This window comes from Opisthocomus hoazin, chromosome 16, assembly GCF_030867145.1.
Source record: "Opisthocomus hoazin isolate bOpiHoa1 chromosome 16, bOpiHoa1.hap1, whole genome shotgun sequence".
Classification (NCBI taxonomy): domain Eukaryota; kingdom Metazoa; phylum Chordata; class Aves; order Opisthocomiformes; family Opisthocomidae; genus Opisthocomus; species Opisthocomus hoazin.
The window spans coordinates 16,028,506-16,047,010 of NC_134429.1; the positions used below are offsets into that span (position 1 = coordinate 16,028,506).

Below are 18,505 nucleotides of genomic sequence, written 5' to 3' on the forward strand. Positions count from 1 at the left end.
CTGGTCTCAGCTTCTGGACAGACAATGCGAGGACGTAAGAGGCTGTTTGCTCATTCATAAATCATTAGATAATGATTTATGCATCGTGTGGCGGTCGTGCTTTTGTTTCTCCCCCGTGCGCTGCTATTCCGTAACACGCTACCGAGGCGGAGCGGCACACGGACACTAACTCACAGCGAAACGTTTAATTTTCAAACGCCTTGAGACGGGAAGGGACAGCGGGAAAGCGGACAGCAGCAGGAAGCACCCACGGCTCGCACGGCTTTTCGTTTTCAGGAACCTGGTTAAACAGCTCACCCAGCCGAACCCCAGCTCTGGGTGAAAGCGCTCTTTACTCTGGGCAGGCAGGCCGGGAGTCAATCAGCTTTAACAAACGAGCGACGGTCTCCAGGGACTCGTGCCGGGGCAGTTGTTTCAGCAGGCCCAAGGCTTTCAGCCCCAGCTCCCGAGCCTGGAACGAAAAGGAACAACAGAGGAATCATGAGGAAGTCGCCTTCTCCCGAGGGGCAGCGGCTCCGCGGGGTCGCCGCACTGGAGCGGATCCGGGCTGCAGCCGCTCAGCCGCCTGCTGCAGAGGGTGACCCGCACAAGCTGCTTTACTGGGGAGCGTAAAGCTGCCGGCAGACATCACATCTAGGACCCAGCGGCGCAGACAGGGGGGATTACCAACGCCAGCCCCCTGCGCTGCGATCATTACCTCCCTTTCGATACAGCAGCTCGTCTGGACATTCCCAACGCCATTCCAGGAAAAATCCAGCTGTACTGACTCAGTTGGAACTAAAGCCCTCGTTTCCCTTGGTAGCTCTTCCAGGGATTAGACCTTCTCACAATTATAAAGCTCCGCTTTTCTAATTTGAATTTGTTTCTTTGCATCTTCGAAACACTGACTGACATCGTTGTGGCTTTCCCCGATACAATTAGTCATCGGTATTTTCATCCTCCAAAACACAGGCAGGAGAAACTCGGGCTTTTGAGCGCTCAGCCCGAACAGAGGGGCCCGGTTTCCAGACGGTTCCTGCTCAGCACTTCCTCAAAATCAATGATTTTTAAGGCAGAGAATTGGGCACTCTGAAGTCAGTGCTCGCATCTCAAATTCTGAGCCGTAAAAATACAGGGGCGCAAATTCAAACCGAATTACGGCGTCTAACAGAGTGAAGCCACGTTAAAGTAATGGTAATTACGGGGAGCCTGGCTCGAGGAGAGGACACGCCAGGCCCACATCTTGCTCGCTGCCTAAGACCCAACCTGATGTCTACACGCAGCTCATGACGAGGCAGCTACACTGCCAGGTAAAGAATGAACATGGAAAACATGGGCAACTGCAGGATCCGCTGGGAATGGTCCGGCAGAGACCACAGCAGCAGATCCAGCAGGATTTATTAGCCTGGACGGAGCGCAGATCGTGAGCTGGCTTCCCGCAGAGCCACCGAGGCAGCTTTGTCCTCGGTCCCCCAGTGCCCCAAGGCTGTTGGGGGCTCAGGAGAGGTTCCCGGTGAGCACGGGCTTCATGGGAGGGGGCGAGCTCCGAAACCAAGCAGGGAAACCCTCCCGGAGCCTGTCAGCGGGCAAGGCGTACCTTCGGTAAATCCAGGGCCAGGTAATAAAGCATGGCGAGGGCATGCAGGACCCTGGCCGTTTCCCCAGGCTGTTGCTCTGGCGCCTGCTCTCTGATCTCCAGCACCGCATTCAGCACTCGGGTTGCTTCGGCTTGCTGGGCTTCAGCTGCAGCAAGACAGAAAGAACCTCGTTGGGTGTACGTGTGCATGCCAGATAATATATTCAAAACTGTCCAATTATCTCTTCCAGACATCAAAGCCTTTCTGCTACAAGCATCGATGCGGTATCCCAGCGCCATGCAAATTCCACACCCGTTAACAGCTATCTTTTCATCCCGTCAGTAATTGTGTTGATTAGCCTTTAGTAAGGATGTAGAGTCCCAACAGCTGCGTGAAAAGAGCAACTTTCCTACTCCGGTCACGACCGAAGACGATATCGCGTAGCCCCTGGTGTGGTTCCTGCCGGGCGGAGACGATGCCAGGTCCTGGGATTCACAGCACCGTTCCTCTCCTCTGCCAATGTCCTTCTTAGCATCGATGGTCGGACAAGGGCAAGGCCCAGAGCCTCGTCTGACTTCCGTGGGGCGTAGGGTAGCACCACGCGCCCCGGCGCGTTTCCTAACGCTTTGTGCACCCTCATGTCCCAGTGAGAGACTACCAGCGTCTCTCCTGAGCGCTTTCTCCAGGTTACTACACCCCATCACCGGCACACGCTACTCCGGCGTGTCCTGCTGCGTCAGGAGACAGAGCTGCAAACCTGCCTAAGTGAGACGAAACGTCGCTTTCGCATCGTTAAATGGAGACAAAGGAGTGGCAGAGAAAAGAGGATGATGAAGTGGAATGGAATCCTGAAAGGCAAAATCTTGTGTTGTTACAGTGGCTGCCGAGGGCGCCGCAAAAAGGAGCAGGTAAACAAAAAGGGTGAAGCTGTGCTTCCTCTTGAACACCCTAATTCCTCACGCGGCCTCGTTGGTGTCACCCAGTGCAACCCGCTGCGCATCAACATCAGAAATACCCGTGATCCCGATTAAACTGGGTCTGCGGAAACGCCACGCAAAACCCAACACTGTAAATACGAACCATAGGCTGTACAGCCCTGAGGAGCAGGACTTGGGGGTACTGGTGGATGAGAAGCTCACCATGAGCCGGCAACGTGCCCTGGCAGCCCGGAAAGCCAACTGTATCCTGGGCTGCATCCAGAGCAGCGTGGCCAGCAGGGCGAGGGAGGGGATTCTGCCCCTTTGCTCTTGTGAGACCCCACCTGGAGTCCTGCATCCAGCTCTGGAGCCCCCAATATAGGAAGGACCTGGATGTGTTGGAACAGGTCCAGACGAGGGCCTCGAAGATGATCTGAGGGCTGGAGCACCTCTCCTACGAGGACAGTCTGAGGGAGTTGGGGCTGTTCAGCCTGGAGAAGAGAAGGCTCCAGGGTGACCTTAGAGCAGCTGCCAGTGCCTGAAGGGGCCGACAGGAAGGATGGAGAGGGGTTTTTCACAAGGGTGTGTAGGGATAGGACAAGGGGGAACGGCTCTAAACTGGAAGAGGGCAGATTTAGATGAGATAAGAGGAAGAAATTCTTCCCCATGAGGGTGGTGAGGCCCTGGCCCAGGTTGCCCAGAGAAGCTGTGGCTGCCCCCTCCCTGGCAGGGTTCAAGGCCAGGTTGGATGGAGCTCTGAGCACCCTGGTCTGGTGGAAGATGTCCCTGCTCATGGCAGGGGGGTTGGAACCAGATGATCTTTAAGGTCCCTTCCCACCCAACCCATTCTATGATTCTATGATTCTATGTACGGAGTCTCTAAACCCCATCTTCCAAAGGGCTCTGCGTGATAGCGGTGCTTACTCATACTGTCTTTGCTGACTTCCTTGTCCTCGGTGAATGGAGACGTTTCCGGTCGTGACTGGAGAACTTGCTCCTGCGCTTGAACTGACCTCAGGAGAAAGGCATGCCAGATGTCGGTTACCTATCAGGAAGCAAACGAGTGATTTCACTGGTGTGAATACAGGGTATTTAGCAACGCGCTGCTCTGTAAACAAGGTCTCCCGCAACGCACGCCCCTGCCGTGCCCGCTGCTCAGCGGGCTGGCTGCCGCCGGGCGGGATGCTTCAGGGAGCGATCCAACCGCTCTCCTCCCAGCGGCAGCCTGAGCGAGAAGCTCGCTTCTCCACCTGACGACCGATTTCCGTTAAACTTGAACAAATCTAACGAAATTGTTAGCCTAAAGCAAATTTGGTCGAAGTTTGTGAGGGCAACGGAGGCAGACTGCGTGGCGGCCAAAGCCTCATTTCCACAGAAAATCAGCATAAACACAGGAAAGCTCTTCTTTTTCCAGTTATTAGAGTGATTTGCTAATTGTCACTTCCCTTGCCTGATCACTCCGTCCTGACAATCTTTCCTCAGTGCGACTCTTCCCTGATTCTCCATGTAAATTTGACGTGGCTCGTTGGTGTCCCGCTGCTGCACAGCGACGCTTCCCCGGCCACAGAAACCCCTCGGCGATGCTCTCTGATGTGGGACTCTCTCTGACCTCTGGCGCGGGGTGTTTGGTAGCAAAATTATTTTTTAACAAGGTTTGGCTGCCTGAATTGAAGCCAACTTGCACGACAACTTCTTACCGAGTACAGAATTAACCTCTCCTGCTTTTAACCCAGAGAAATATTTAAGGATGAGAAACGTTTCTGAGATTGATCCTAGAAGGCAAGGCCAGCACTTGAGATGGTCACCATTATATTAAAGGCAGGAAAAACATTGGAAAGGGCACAGGAAAAAAACGGAGAAATATGTAGAGGACAACCTTTGGTTTTACCAACCTCAGTGTAGAGTGAGTTTGCTACATCCATTTTGTTCTGGCGAAAGAAAACACTGGCCATGTGGAAATACCCGCCAGAGGTCTCAATAGATTTTAGTCCAAATGCAGAACTAGCAAGGTAAACCTGAAAGCAACATTAAAAATAAAAAAAGCGCAGAAATTTAACATTTTCATCAAACCTGGGAAATCTTTCACTATGGATTAATAATATTGTAAACATTCTATTTTTTTTTTTCTGTGTCACTTCAGTGTTAGTTATCCCTGATTACGAGTGTAAAATGTGGTCCTAAAAAAGCTGTATTTTGGGTTTTATACAAAGCAGAGAAATGCCCCCAAGTCCCCCGCTCTGTGGGGCGGAGGGGCCCTCACGGCAGCGTATCACCCCGTGGAAGCACGGGGCAGGTCTCCCACACCTCGCCCTCTCCCCGCGCAACCCGCGTGCCTCCCGTCTCCGGACACGCAACCTGCCGCCGCTGCCCGGCTCTCCCGTCCCGCCGACGGCCCCCGCTTCTCCCCCCGAGAGGCCCAGCGCAGCCGGGGGAGCGGGAAGGCAGGGGCGCGTTCCAGCTATTCCGAGCCGGCGTGTGACTCTCAGCAGATCGCAGACACGCAGCCAAAGTTCAGGCAGGTCCTGGGCTGCTCTGTGGAGCAGCGACTTGCTAACAGCAAATAAAAAACACGTTACCTGCTGCCGTTTCAGGCAGCAGATCCGGAGCACCTGAAAAACCAGCGGCACGGCGGGGAATCCCTCCGGAAAGGTTTACGGAACAAGCAAAGACGGGGTTGTATCTATTGTAACAAAAAGGATCTAATCCTCCTCAGCCCTATACCATCATTTACTCCCACACAAAGCTACGATCAAATTCAACAGTAGCGCGTATGCATCACTCTGCACTGGATAAATTTAGTCTGCGCGGGACAGAAATAGGAATGTCAGGGAGCTCGTCTGCCTTTGGGGGATCAAATGACAGGGAAAGCATCCTCAGGAACACAGCGGGCAACAACCACTTCCAATCTGACAAACCGCCCTCGCAGCTCAGATCGAATCTGGAAAAATGCCACTGAACCGGGCATTTAAATAGTTAAATAAGGCATCTGGTAGGTAACGGCCGGCAGAGAACTGTTCTCCAACAGAACAGCGTCGAGGAAAATGACAGCTGAAGTCACTCCTCTGTCGAACAAAAGGCAACTCTACCAACTGGGGACAGGCATGTCGGTTCACCTCACGGCCGTGGCCAAGCTGACAGATAAATTTATAAGCAGATGCGGTAAAGGCGAGGTGTCTGTCACCTCCGGGGAGCGCGGACAACTGGCGAACCGCAGCTGTGGCTAACGCACGGACACACAGGCGCCTCAGATCCAGCGGTCACAGCGTGCGTCCTCTCGGCACCTGAAATCGGGGTGACAAAACTGTCTGCTGGGGTTTTCCTATCGATCTGGAAGGGTTAGAAAGGAAACAAAATCGAAGCGTTTCTGTATTTGAGCCGGCTTACGTCGTTTGCCAGGTGATATAAAGCCTGCTCAAAGTTTCCTTTGGCAGCACAGCAGAGCCCCAGACTACGATGTAATTTATGCTGCACAGCCAGGCTGCAGTCTGGGGTTCTGAGGACAATCCACTCGGCTTGGGAGAGGTACTTTGACGCCTGCAGAAGCTGGCCAACACCTGAAACGAGACACAGAAATAAGCGGGATAACGAGCATTTTTTAATTTAGGAATGGAGGGAAGGCTGCCCGCTATCCCTTCGCACTAGTTTGGTACGGAGACCCGGTTTGTGGATTCCTCACTGCGCTCCCAAGCGCTCCTTGGTCGAGCAGGTGTTTAAAATCTAATTTACAGACAGGCTGAGCGTCCGGAGCAACGCGAGAAGCCAGAAACTGTGCATTGCATTCGATATCTCTCAAACACATGTTCAGAACAGGTTACCTACGGGCAGCCAGTGATGACTCGTGCACTATCACGCTAGAATTACTCATGGGATTTTTTTTTTCCCTGCTCTCGCCACGCCATTTACGACAATCCCTGAGACAGCTCAATCCTGCCAGCAGAGCATTGTGTGCGCTCCGGCTGCGGCAATGATTTACAGCGCTTTCTCGGTGCTTTACGTCCGCAGCTGAGGAGGGCGGTTCTCCGCATGCAGGGTCCTAATTCGACGTTTTTTATAAAGCCTACAGTCGAGGAGCAAAAGCTCAGGCAGAGCGCGCTTTTGTGAATGAACTGAGGCATTCCTCTGCTGCAACGCCCTCCAAAATGTTTGCTGCTTCCCCGAGATAAGAGCGCAACCAACCACCCTCGGGAATTTAATGCTTCTGAGAGTCATACGGAGCCACAGAGGCACAGCAGAGATTTTCACACCGCTTCTCCTGTGGGAGTCGGTAGAGATAGAGAAAATGTTTCATTTGTGTCCATTGACCTCTCCTCACCCACAGAGAAAAGGGGAGGATGTGTGTCCCTTCTCAAATCTCTCTGAAATGCCCTTGAGGCAGGGTACGGACACGGCACAATGCTGAAACACAGAGCTGGTCCTTCCCCCATAAATGGCGAAAGGAAACCAGAAACCTGACCCCAGGGAGGTCTTGCCCTTGCCAGTGTTACTATTTAGACAATGCTCACCCATGGAGGCCTCGGCCAAGAGCAGATAAGCAGGCACCAGTTGCACAGAATCGGAGCCGTACACCTCGGTGCTGAAGCGCAGGGCGTGCAGAGCTGCAGGCAGAGCTTCTTTGTGCTTCCCGCCCGAAACAAACTCCCGGGCTGCGCTGTGGGCGAGATCGATGATGTATTTCTGCGGGGAAACACAGCAATGGGACAGAGCGAGCGAAGGAGATGGAGAAGTAATACGCACGGTCTCTTTTTACACTCAAGTGTGCAAACTCTACACCAGGGACTGTGACGTTGTTCATGGCTGGAATTAACAGGCGGAAATTACAGGTGTCACATTATTGGGGCCTGGCTTTCACTCCTGCTTCCAGCAGGAACACCTTTGGACATCCTCTCAGGTCATGTGGTGTCTTACGAGATGAAGACGCCCTGAAGCCTACAAAAAAGGGCTTAACAAGGCTGCAGCAATAAAAGCTGCGAAGCACAGAAAATGATCATCACAAGACCGCAGAAAAAGATTAGACAAAGGGGCTACGGCAGGGTTTTGCTGACGGTAATGATGGTGACTCACAGCAGGCAGCGGAGCGTACGGTTTGCCAAGCGGGTGCCAGCACGGCACAGCTCCAGCTGCAGGAGACGTCGCCTGGAAGCGAGGAGAGGGCTCCTCACCCCGCGCCGCAGCTTCCTCCCACCCTCTCTCGGCCTGTTCCGGGCCTGGCGTTTTGGGCGCAGAGTCTGGAAAACCGGTCAAAACCAGCACCCCCAGCACTGCGTCTCCGTCGCCCTAGCTGGGTTTGGTGGTCAAGCGGCTTCTGAGGGATTTCTGTTTATTGTTAGAATCCATAATCTATCCCATACATGTAGCTGCTCCCTGCCTTTCGCTGCTTCTAGCAAGTTCACGCCACGTTCGATCTTTCCACCCTTTGCAGCACCTGATCTATTCACCAGCTCCACAAACGTGTCACCGCTCGAACGCCGGCACACTGCCACGAGCTCTGCAGCAACTCCAGCTGCTCTGCCCTTACAACGCGCTGAGGGATGCCAGTGAAAAAGCGCCAGGATGCTTATTCACCTATTTCTCTTTGCTTTCAGCGTGACTGTTGCCAACTCCCCGCGCCTCTGCGCCGGCTTTTCACACAAGTTGGTGCAGCGGGAAAGCTGCCTGGAAGGAAATCTCGTTGCTGGTGTGCCTAGCAGTGCTGCCACGGAAAGGCAGCAAGGCACTCGCTCCTCTCTCGTTAGGAGGCACGGGCAGGCCTGTGCAGCGAGCGCCCGCAGAAAATATCATTTCACCTCTTTATTACCTTCTGTTTTCCAGCTGTGGCTGAGAAGAGGGCAGAAAAAACACATCCCAGTGCTTTTGGAGGGCAGGCTTTGGCATTTTGCTGAGCTTTAAGTGCTTAGAGAGAGGCAGAGTGAGTCACGCCACGGGTGACAGCTCAGAGAACCTCAAGGACAGCCTGCAAGTGTTGCCTGGAGATCCTGGCTGAGAGCAGGTGACATCCTTTCCGGATAAAGGAGAGCTCTGAAGAACACAGCCCAGAGCGACAGCACCCTGCTACAGCAAGGAGAGCCAGGAGCTAGAGAACCCAACGGTTGGCCCCTCGCTAGCCCCTGATCTACCAGCACGTGGAGAGTGAGCAAAGCCCCCACCACAGCCACGCCGTGCTGGGAGAGCATGTGGTGCCCAGGAGAGAGTCAGCACACGCTCAGGGCAAGGAGCAGCAAGAGGTGCGATTTATCCGGCTGCCTTTTCTGTCCGTGCCACTCGTTCTCTGTTGCAAGCGGCACTGGCTTTGGTGTGTGGGTATCAAGCAGATCGTCATCTGCGGAGGTGCCCGAGATCAGCATCATTCCTTTTTTACTCCTCACCAACAGGGTCATCGCTGCTTCCCCATGATGTAAGCGATCTTCAAACATCTGCAGGCAGGAGAAGCTGAGGGTTGGACTCTCGCACAGCTCCCAGGAGGAGAAGAAAGGGCAGGAGACAACAGAACCCCTGAAGCACTGAATATTTCAGACTGCGCCCTTACAAGCCTTGGGGGGATAGTCAGCTTTGGCCCTGTGTTGATTTTCATCTTGCCTGTAGCCCCACGCCCCCGGAGCTGCGCACTTTGGGCTCTTTTCATGTGTGCTGCAATTACAGAGCTCTCTCTGAAGATGCCCCCACGCAGTTTTCCCCGCCCCATTGGGGTCTGAGGTGGCTGAGGACCCCAGCTCTGCTCCAGGTGGGAGCAGGGGGTGGGGAACACACTTGGGGTTCGGTTCCACATTCATTTACTGACTCACAGGCACCAAAACCGACGGTGTGCTGGAAGAAACGAGGATTTCAAGAGGAAGGCAGGCCTCCAGTCAGTCTGAGCTGAAACCTGCAGTCGGTGCGGCTGGCGTCAGCGCTGGAGGACTGCTGCAGCTGGCTGCGGCATGGATCTTTTCCCGTAGCCAGAGGCTGCGGTGAGCTGACATCAGGCAGGCAGGTGAAGCTATTCCACAAACAGAAACTTGGAGTTTTGTCAGGTTGGAGGTACCGTCTGCGGGCAACCCCCCGGCTATGTTGACAAAAGCAGATTTCTATCAACAAAGCTTTGGAGTACAGACGAGGTATGAGACTCCAAACCTGGCTCCCCGCTCCGCACACCTTCCCTTGGGCCACGGGGCATTTTGATGAGCGCAAGCTTTCCCGTGTCCTGACTGAGGCTCGAGCTGCGTGTTTTCTAAACAAACACCGTGCAGGAGTTTGTGAAGTACAGCAGAAGTGTCCAAAAAATAATGAACCTGTGGGCAGGCTTTGAGCAGAGGGCTTTTTTCTCTGATCGTCAGAAGACTACGCAGCTTTTCCTCGAGCTCCAAAGGCCTTTTTTAAAGCATTTTTCTTGGCTCTGTGAATATGAACGCGATGAAGCCGCTGAGACAGGGCAGTAAATAATCCCACCCTCTCCACACCGCTCTTCCAACGCCTGCCAGCCAGTCTCGGTCCAACATTGTCCACCCCACACCTTGCTGTCCATAAAGGCAGACTTCTTTTGTGGGCCAGGAGCTGCAGTCCTGCTCTGAAAGCAAGCCGGTAACAAAGTGTTTCTGCTCTTTCACTCTTTTCTTTGGAGAGAAGAAAGACAAAGTGTCCCTGCACATACCGTTCCCAGAACCTGTTTCATATTTAAATAGTCTGGAGACAAAGGTCAAAGAACAAATGTAACAGGGCTGTTCAAGCTCTTGTAAAATACTCTGTATCGGAGTCTGCTCGCTCTGGCTTTTCCCATGAAGTCATCCCAAGCCTCGAGCTGCAGGCTGGCAGCTGCCGTGTGCTAACCCGGGTGTGCACTCCGACCAAGAGGAGCGACTCTCCCTCCTCCGCCAGCCCCGTCTTCCTGCTGTCTTCCCCTGGCACCCAATAAAACCAGATTATTAGCTTCCAGCTAATCGAGGAGAACTTCCTTGACCCGGTGGTTACGTGGTCCGCTGTAATGCATGTGCTACTAAATCAATGATGCAATAACAGCTGATTCCAACTTCAGTGTTCAACATGTAGGGGAAGTTTCTTGGAAAAGCTCGAAGCAGTTAAGGGCGCAAATCCCTGCCACCACTCCCAGTAAGACCAATTTCCACTTTTTTTTGTCTCTGCAGACTTTATAAAAGAGCAACTTAAACGTAACCTGGAACAAAGGAGTTTTTGTGTTTTCCTGGTGCTGCTGGGCCATGCTGCTCTCACACACCTTCTTCGGACTTTGGTCAACAATCTTGCTTGTGATTTTCGAACAGATGGGGTTTTCAAAACCAAGCTGGGTTGTCAGTGCGCAATTCCTACAAAGGCTAAAGGAATCTCCCGCCTAAAGCCTGTCGCAAGTCTTCACCAAGAGGGACTTTCGCCTACGCAAGGTCTCACCCCTTTTAGACTTTCTCTTTCTGGATGTTCCCAAGAAAGACCGCAGCAACGAGCCGGTCACCAGCGTACCAGCGCCTGGCCAGAAGCAACCGTAAAAATAATATGGGATGTAAAATCCAGAAGATTAATGACGCTCTTCTCAGCGGCACCGTCTGATTGTTACCAGCTCCCTTTCAGCTGTTCTGTTGTCCTATTATTCTGCGATTAGGAGTTATGCAACGACAGAAGGATAATTTATTTTTACAGGCAAGACCTTTTTAAGTAGCAGATGTATTTGGGTGGGTTATTTTATTTTATCAACATTGCGGAAAAGCAGATTCTGCCACCCCATAAACAAACACAAAAAAAGAGTTGAAAACCACTGGAAAGGAGCTGCACATCTGCACCGCCCACGAGGCCAAAAAGCAGAGATAAAAGACTGTACTTAGTGGGAAAGGGCGTTTAAAGTTGGCCAGGTAAACAAAGGGAAGGGACTTTATTTCTTTGCCCCCCTGCTTTGAGAAAGGGGAATCCCTCTCCGCAGAGAAGGATGAGGACAGCCTGTAAGAAGCAAAGCTCAGCTGGATCCTGGACTAACTGGGGAGATGGACTAACACGGCGGGAGATCCAGGCTTGCCGCCGCCTGAGAAGGCTCGGGACTTGGAGTAAGGACTGCGAAAAAGGCACGAGGCTCATAGAGTGGTAGAGAGGACGCTCCCACTTCCCTCACCATAGAGCTTCTGTTTGAAAAAAAGAATTAAAGCTCTGCAACTAAGGACCAATCAACCAGCGCGGTGCCCTCCCAACACCGCGTCACAACATAGGAAGAAGAGATCTGATTAAACACCACTGGCAGCGCTCTGAAGTCGTATTCATTTTCCTCGTACATACCTGCCTCTTCACCAGCTGTTCCATGCCATGTTTTCTTTCTTTTTCGGAAAGGAGAAAAGGGAGAGGCGTACGGATTGGAATCAGCAGCTGGCATATTCGCTCATGGATGCTAACCCAGTCAGCTTTTTGATGATCTACGTCACTAACAAAATAAGGGAAGAACGGTACTTTTGTTTGCTTGGGAATGACGATTCCGGGCTTTCACCTCAAGAATCACCCACAGCAGCCACCAGCCCTTAGCCTGCTCACACAGTCCCGAACACATTCCCGAATGGGAACACAGTGCTGTCCTGCCAAGCCACCACGATTCTGTATGTCAAAACCTTACTTCAATCACTCTCAAACCTCCTGATACAGTTAGGTTTGAGCAAATGCCTGGCTTTCAGCACTGCGGTACCCAAAAAACCCCAAAGCCAAACAAACCCCAAGTCATTGTGAAACCAATGAAGCACATAGTTAACGCGCGACTTCACCGAGGTCCCCATGTAAGCGAAGATATTTGTGCAAACAGCCAAAAAGCTCATTGTGCGGCTCTATTTGATGTGGGCACCCTTGGAAGCGAGGAGGAATGCCCCGGCAGAGCGATTGCTGAGCGTGCCCACCCCAGTTCCTGCTACCCTGGCTGCTGAACTTCGTCCTGGGCCTTGGCCCTGGCTCCCTAGCTCCATCCCAGGCCTCATCCCTGTGCCCTGAGCCTTGACCTGGGACTTGTCCCTGTGTCCTGCCCTGTCCCTGCATCCCGAGCTGCACCTCGGGTTTTGTCCTCATCTCTCAGCCCTTGCCCTGGGCCTGTCCCTGTGTCCTAGGCATGGGACTGCCTCCTGGGCCTTGTCCTGGGCCTCCTCCCTGTGCCCTGAGCCTTCTCCTGGGCCTGTTCTGGCCTCCTGCACCTCATCCTGGGCCTCCTCCGTGCACCCTGAATGTTCTCCTGGGGCCTGTCCCTGCCACTTGCCCTGTCCCAGGCCTGTTCCTGCCCTCTGTGCCTCCTCCCTGTGCACTGAGCCTTCTCCTGGGCCTGTTCCGGCCTCCTGCGCCTCATCCTGGGCCTGTTCTGTGTTCCCTGAGCCTTTTCCTGGGGCCCGTCCCTGCCCCCTGGGCCTCCTCCCTGTGCCCTGAGCCTTCTCCTGGGCCTCTTTCTGCCTTCTGCACCTCATCCTGGACATGTTACAACCTGCTGCGCCTCATCCTGGGCCTCCTCCGTGTTCCCTGAGCCTTCTCCTGGGGCCTGTCCCTGCCACTTGCCCTGTCCCAGGCCTGTCCCTGCCCCCTGGGCCTCTTCCTTGTGCCCTGAGCCTTCTCCTGGGCCTGTTCCGGCCTCCTGCGCCTCATCCTGGGCCTCCTCCGTGTGCTGAGCCCTGTCCCGGGCCTGCTCCTGACCCCGGCCCTCGCCCTGGGCCTGCTCCTGCCTCCTGGGCCTTCTCCCTGAGCCTTATCCCGGGCTTTCTCCCTGCCCCGGGCCCTCCCCTGCCTCCTGAGCCTCTCCCGGGCCTGCCCCGGCCCTCACCAGTAGTAGGTGAGGCGGCAGCGGCCGCAGCGCACCCGCCCCGCCGCCCCGCACAGCTCGCACCGCCGCGGCCCCTCCAGCGTCCCCGCCGCGTTGCCGAGGCGACGCTTCCGGTAAGGGGCGGGGCGAAGGGGGTGGGAAACACTGCCACTTCCGGCGGAAGGGGCGGGGCGAGGCATGGCGGAGGGCGGCGGGGAGGCGGAGGCGGTGGAGGCTCGCGTGCGGGCCTGGGCGGCGGGGCAGGCGGCGCGCGGGCGGCGCGTGGCGCTGGTGACGTCGGGGGGGACGCAGGTGCCGCTGGAGGCGCGCGCTGTCCGCTTCCTGGAGAACTTCAGCAGCGGGCGGCGCGGGGCCGCCTCGGCCGAGCGGCTGGTGGGGGCCGGCTACGGCGTCTGCTTCCTGCACCGGGCCCGCTCCGCCTTCCCCTGGGCCAGGGCCCTCCCGCCGCACGGGCCCGCCCTGCTCGACGCCCTCCGCCTCACCCCCGGGCCGCCGCCCGGCGTGGCCGCCGACCCCGCCGCTCTCCCCGCCCTTCTGCCCGCCCTCCGCGACTACCGGCGGGCGACCGAGGACGGGGCGCTGCTGGCCGTCGAGTTCACCGGGCTGGCCGAGTACCTGGCGCTGCTGCGAGCCGCCGCCCGCGCCCTGGCGCCCTTCGGTAACGGCGGGGGGAGCGGCGGGACGGGGCGGGGTGGCCCCTGGGCCCGGGCGGGAGGGGACGTGGTGGCCTCGGGGACCGTGGTGCCCAGGTGTGAGGGGACAGGGTGGCCCCAGGGCCCAGGTGTGAGGGGACAAGGTGGCCCCGGGGACTGTGGAGCTCGGGCATGAGGGGACGGGGCAGTCCCAGGGACTATGGGCCCCCAAGCGTGAGGGGACAAGATGGCCTTAGGGCTCAGGTGTGAGGGGACAAGGTGGCCCCAGAGACTGTGGGGCCCTGGCGTGAGGGGACAAGGTGGCCCCGGGGACCGTGGGGCTCTGGCATGAGGAGACAGGGCAGTCCCAGGGACTGTGGGCCCCCAGGCATGAGGGGACAAGGTGGCCCCAGGGTTCAGGTATGAGGGGACAAGGTGGCCCCGGGGACCGTGGGGCCCAGGTGTGAGGGAGCAGGGTGGCCCCAGGGATCGGGCGTGAGGGGACACAGTGGCCGCAGTGACTGGGGGGCCCAGGCGTGAGGGGACAGGGTGGCCCCAGGACTGTGGGGCTCTGGTGTGAGGGGACAGGGCAGTCCCAGGGACTGTGGGGCCCCAGTGTGAGGGGACAAGGTGGCCCCAGTGTCTGAGGGGGCCCAGGAGTGAAGGGACAAGGTGGCCTCAGGGACCATGGGTCTCAGGCATGAGGGGACAAAGGGGCCCATGGGGGCTCCAGCACCCCAGCAGGAGAGTCAGGGTCGTCTGGGGGGGCTCGATGTGAGGGGATGAGGTGGCCGTGGTGGGTGACAGCGTGTCTGAGGGGACCCCAGCGTGGGGGCTGAGCGCTGTCCTGCTCGGGACAGTGCCGGTAGGTGATGGGGGGGGTCTCTGGGGGGGACCCTGGGCTCCCCTGGTTGGTGGGGGGGTCCCCGACCAGCTCTGGTCCATCCCTGGGGTGAGAGGGCCAGGCCGGCGGCAGTGGGTGACTGCAGTTGTGTCTCTTGCAGGCTCCAGCGTCATGTTTTACCTGGCAGCCGCCGTGTCGGATTTCTACATCCCCGCCTCGGAGATGCCCGAGCACAAGATCCAGTCCTCGGAGGGGCCTCTGCAGGTGAGGCACCCCTGGGCCTGGACCCCCTCCACTGCCCCCTTCTCCCCTCCGACCGCCTGGCTGTCCCAGCGTCCTGCCGGGGTCACAGCTGTCTGGGGACTGGCTGTGATCAAGACCTGGGAAAGGCTGCAAAGCAGTGGCTCGCTGGCCGAAAAGGCGTGCGTTTTCACAGAATCACAGAATGGTCGAGGTTGGCAGGGCCCTCTGTGGGTCACCCAGCCCAACCCCCTGCCCAAGCAGGGTCATCCAGAGCAGGCTGCACAGCACCGCGTCCAGGCAGGTCTTGAATATCTCCAGAGAAGGAGACTCCACAGCCTCCCTGGGCAGCCTGGGCCAGGGCTCCATCACCCTTGGAGGGAAGAAGTTCTTCCTCATGTTCAGACGGAACTTCCTCTGCTTCAGTTTGTGCCCGTTGCCCCTTGTCCTGTCACTGGGCACCACTGGAAAGAGTCTGGCCCCGTCCTCCTGACCCCCACCCCGCAGATATTTCGAGGCATTTCTAAGGTCCCCTCTCAGCCTTCTCTTCTCCAGGCTGAACAAGCCCAGCTCCCTCAGCCTCTCTCCTAGGAGAGATGCTCCAGTCCCCTCCTCATCCTTGTAGCCCTCCACTGGACTCTCTCCAGTAGCTCCTCATCTTTCTTGACCTGGGGAGCCCAGCACTGGACACAGCACTGCAGATGAGGCCTCATCAGGGCAGAGCAGAGGGGGAGGAGAACCTCCCTCAACCTGCTGGCCACACTCCTAATGCACCCCAGGATCCCACTGGCCTTCTTGGCAGCCAGGGCACGCTGCTGGCTCATGGTCAACCTGTTGTCCAGCAGGACACCCAGGTCCCTCTCCACAGAGCTGCTCTCCAGCAGGTCAGCCCCAGCCTGTACTGGTGTCTGGGGTTGTTCCTCCCCAGGTGCAGGACCCTGCCCTTGCCCTTGTTGAACCTCATCAGGTTCCTCTCTGCCCAACTTTCCAGCCCGTCCAGGTCACGCTGAATGGCAGCGCAGCCTGCTGGTGTATCCACCACTCCTCACAGTTTGGTGTCATTAGCAAACTTGCTGAGGGTACACTTTAACTCTTCATCCAGGTCATTGATGAAGAAGTTAAACAAGACTGGGCCCAGTACTGACCCCTGGGGGACTCCACTAGGTACCGGTCTCCAACCAGACTCCGTGTCTTCTTTTCTGATAACGTTCTTTTCGCTGGGAACGGGAGGATGAATTTCCACAGGAGCAGACTCCCGTGGAAATGCCCCTTTAAAGCTGTCTATGCTGACAGCATGGAGATGAGTAGACAGTGGGTCTCAGCTGAGGAATAGTACACTGGAGTACGCGTGTTGCCTTCTTAACGCTGACAGCAGCCCAAAGACGTAGCGCGTGCCTCATAGCCAGGTCCCTTTCAGCTGTGGGAGCAGGTGGATCTGGAGCTCTCTATATAGCAAATACCAATTTTATTTAGTTTAGTCAGCTTTTAACAAGTTGCTGGGCTTAATTCTTTATCCTTAGCGTAGGAAAAAGGAGACCCTGCCCGATTCCCAGTGGCAGGCCCAGAGGTTAAGAAGCTGGAGGACAGACTCCTGCTTTTTTTCCCCGTGCTTTGGCTGTTTATGCTTCACGTGCCCTAAAGAGCTGATAGAAAGAAGGATTAAGAGTGGACAGAGTGTCTGGATTTTGAAGAGCTGAAGACTCAGACCTCTGCAGTTGTAATTCTTTTTTTATCTTCCTCTGCTTATGTTTATATTCCCAGACTGGGTTTTAGCTCTTAAATAACAAAATGTTTGTGCAGTTACTGTGGACCTGCTGCATTGCTTAAGAAAACCTTATTGTTAATACCAGACTGATAATTCACCTTGAAATATCACTGAAATTATCACTGATAATTTCACAGTGCATGCCAGTGACGTTTTAACTTTGTTTGGTGAGATCTGACCAAACAGTGCCATGGAAAACTTCCCGGTGTCAACATAATATGAAGTGAAGGTGGAATTTCCCAAGCACCAACCCCCCATCTCTTAGTAAAATGGATTGTAATGTTTTTACTGAAACTTTTCTCTGCTGTCTTTCCCTCGTGTAGATCACAATGAAGATGGTGCCAAAAATGCTATCTCCTCTCGTCAAAGAATGGGCCCCGGAGGCTTTTGTTATTTCCTTTAAACTGGAGACGGATCCCTTGATCTTAATTGATAAATCCCGGCAGGCTCTGGAGAAATACCGTCACCAGGTGGTGGTAGCGAATATCCTGGAGTCCCGGCGAACCTCTGTTATTATTGTAACCAAAGACTCACAGACTCCGTTATCTCTTTCCGCTGAGGAAATAGCGCAAGGCGTGGAAATAGAGGAAAAGATAGTGAGCTATCTGCAGGGCCAACACACTGCATTTATAGAGAAGAAAGCCTGAGACCGGCTCAGAACGAAACCGGTGAAATTGTACTAGAGAGGGAGTGGAGCTGGAGCGATTCTCTATCGCAGGTAAATAAATCAATCCTCAGCGGAACACGATGTGAAAGGCTGCCGTCCCAAACCGTGTAACTTTTTTGCAGCTCAGTAATGGTTAGTGTTGCTTGCTTTGAAAAATACACTGAAGCGAACACATTCCAAAGGATGGTATTTGTTGTGGTGTCTGAAGAAGGAAGGGATGTATTGCTTTGTTTCTGTCCCATGGGCTGGGAGAGTCGGGAGGTGGCGAAATGGTATATATGGCTGTATATAAAAGATTTTCTTGAATCTGCCTCTTCAAAGTTTCTTTTTGAATTGTTGGACAGAAGGAATGGTGCTTTGCAGAAAATAAGACGTTCCGTATTTATGGCTGGAGTGGAGCGACAGGGCTGGCAGTCGGCTGGTGTTGAAAGTGGACGGGGAAACCAGCGTGGCGAGAGACGGAGGAGAGACAAGGAGGTCGCGGCGGGCAGCACTGGAGAGCGCATCTGTTGCTGCAGGGGACCTGCGCATCAAGAACTCTGCTCAGAAACACGGTTCGACAAGTAGCTGCTGTAGCAGTGTCCCTAAAGCAGCTGTTTCACGAAGTTTTTCCTTCCATCTTGGGTGTTGGTAGGTTGCTGAGGGGGACGAAGGCAAGGAGCCGTGTGGCATGGCGCGCAAGCTCGGGTCTCTGAGCGTGGCTTGGGGACGAGGGGTTGGGGAAAAGTGAGTGTGGGGAGGTGAAAGCCAGTGGGGTAGCAGTGGTCAGCCTGGGGTGGAGAACTGCCTCGTGGCTCTTCGGATGGAGCTAGAACTGCGACTTTCCTGGCTTTCTGGAAATCCTCCTTCCATATGATTACCAACTTCTACGCATATATTCCTCACGCGTACAAGAAGCAAAGTGTGCAATTTTGTGGTAAAAAAACTTAACTTCAGCTCTGCCGCTGCCCATCGTGTGTCTGTTTACGTGCTTTCCTTGAAATAAATTCCCTGGAAGTCTGTAAAGAAAGACAGTAACGCCCTAGGACGCAGTTCTTGCGCTTGAAGCCTCCGCAGAGGTGAGACTGTGCTCCAGTTAAGACCACCGAGCATTCAGGAAGGCAGCTGCTTTTGTGATGACACCGATCACCTGAAAAT

At 55.2% G+C, this 18,505-nt stretch overlaps 2 protein-coding genes across 2 annotated transcripts; one reads left to right on the forward strand and one right to left on the reverse strand.

Annotated features, from left to right (window-relative positions):
• Positions 1-181: 181 nt before the first annotated feature.
• ZMYND12 (zinc finger MYND-type containing 12) lies at positions 182-13,399 on the reverse strand. Its single transcript, XM_075437280.1, has 8 exons — positions 13,221-13,399; positions 11,717-11,858; positions 6,976-7,147; positions 5,858-6,027; positions 4,366-4,488; positions 3,398-3,518; positions 1,577-1,722; positions 182-451 (listed from the first exon to the last, which is right to left on the reverse strand). Exons 1-8 carry the CDS (start codon positions 13,397-13,399, stop codon positions 332-334), a joined length of 1,173 nt encoding a protein of 390 aa, XP_075293395.1. The 3' UTR covers positions 182-331.
• On the forward strand, positions 13,398-17,679 carry PPCS (phosphopantothenoylcysteine synthetase). The gene is made up of 3 exons (XM_075437542.1): positions 13,398-13,878; positions 14,857-14,960; positions 17,025-17,679. Exons 1-3 carry the CDS (start codon positions 13,398-13,400, stop codon positions 17,346-17,348), a joined length of 909 nt encoding a protein of 302 aa, XP_075293657.1. The 3' UTR covers positions 17,349-17,679.
• The last annotated feature ends 826 nt before the right edge of the window (positions 17,680-18,505 follow it).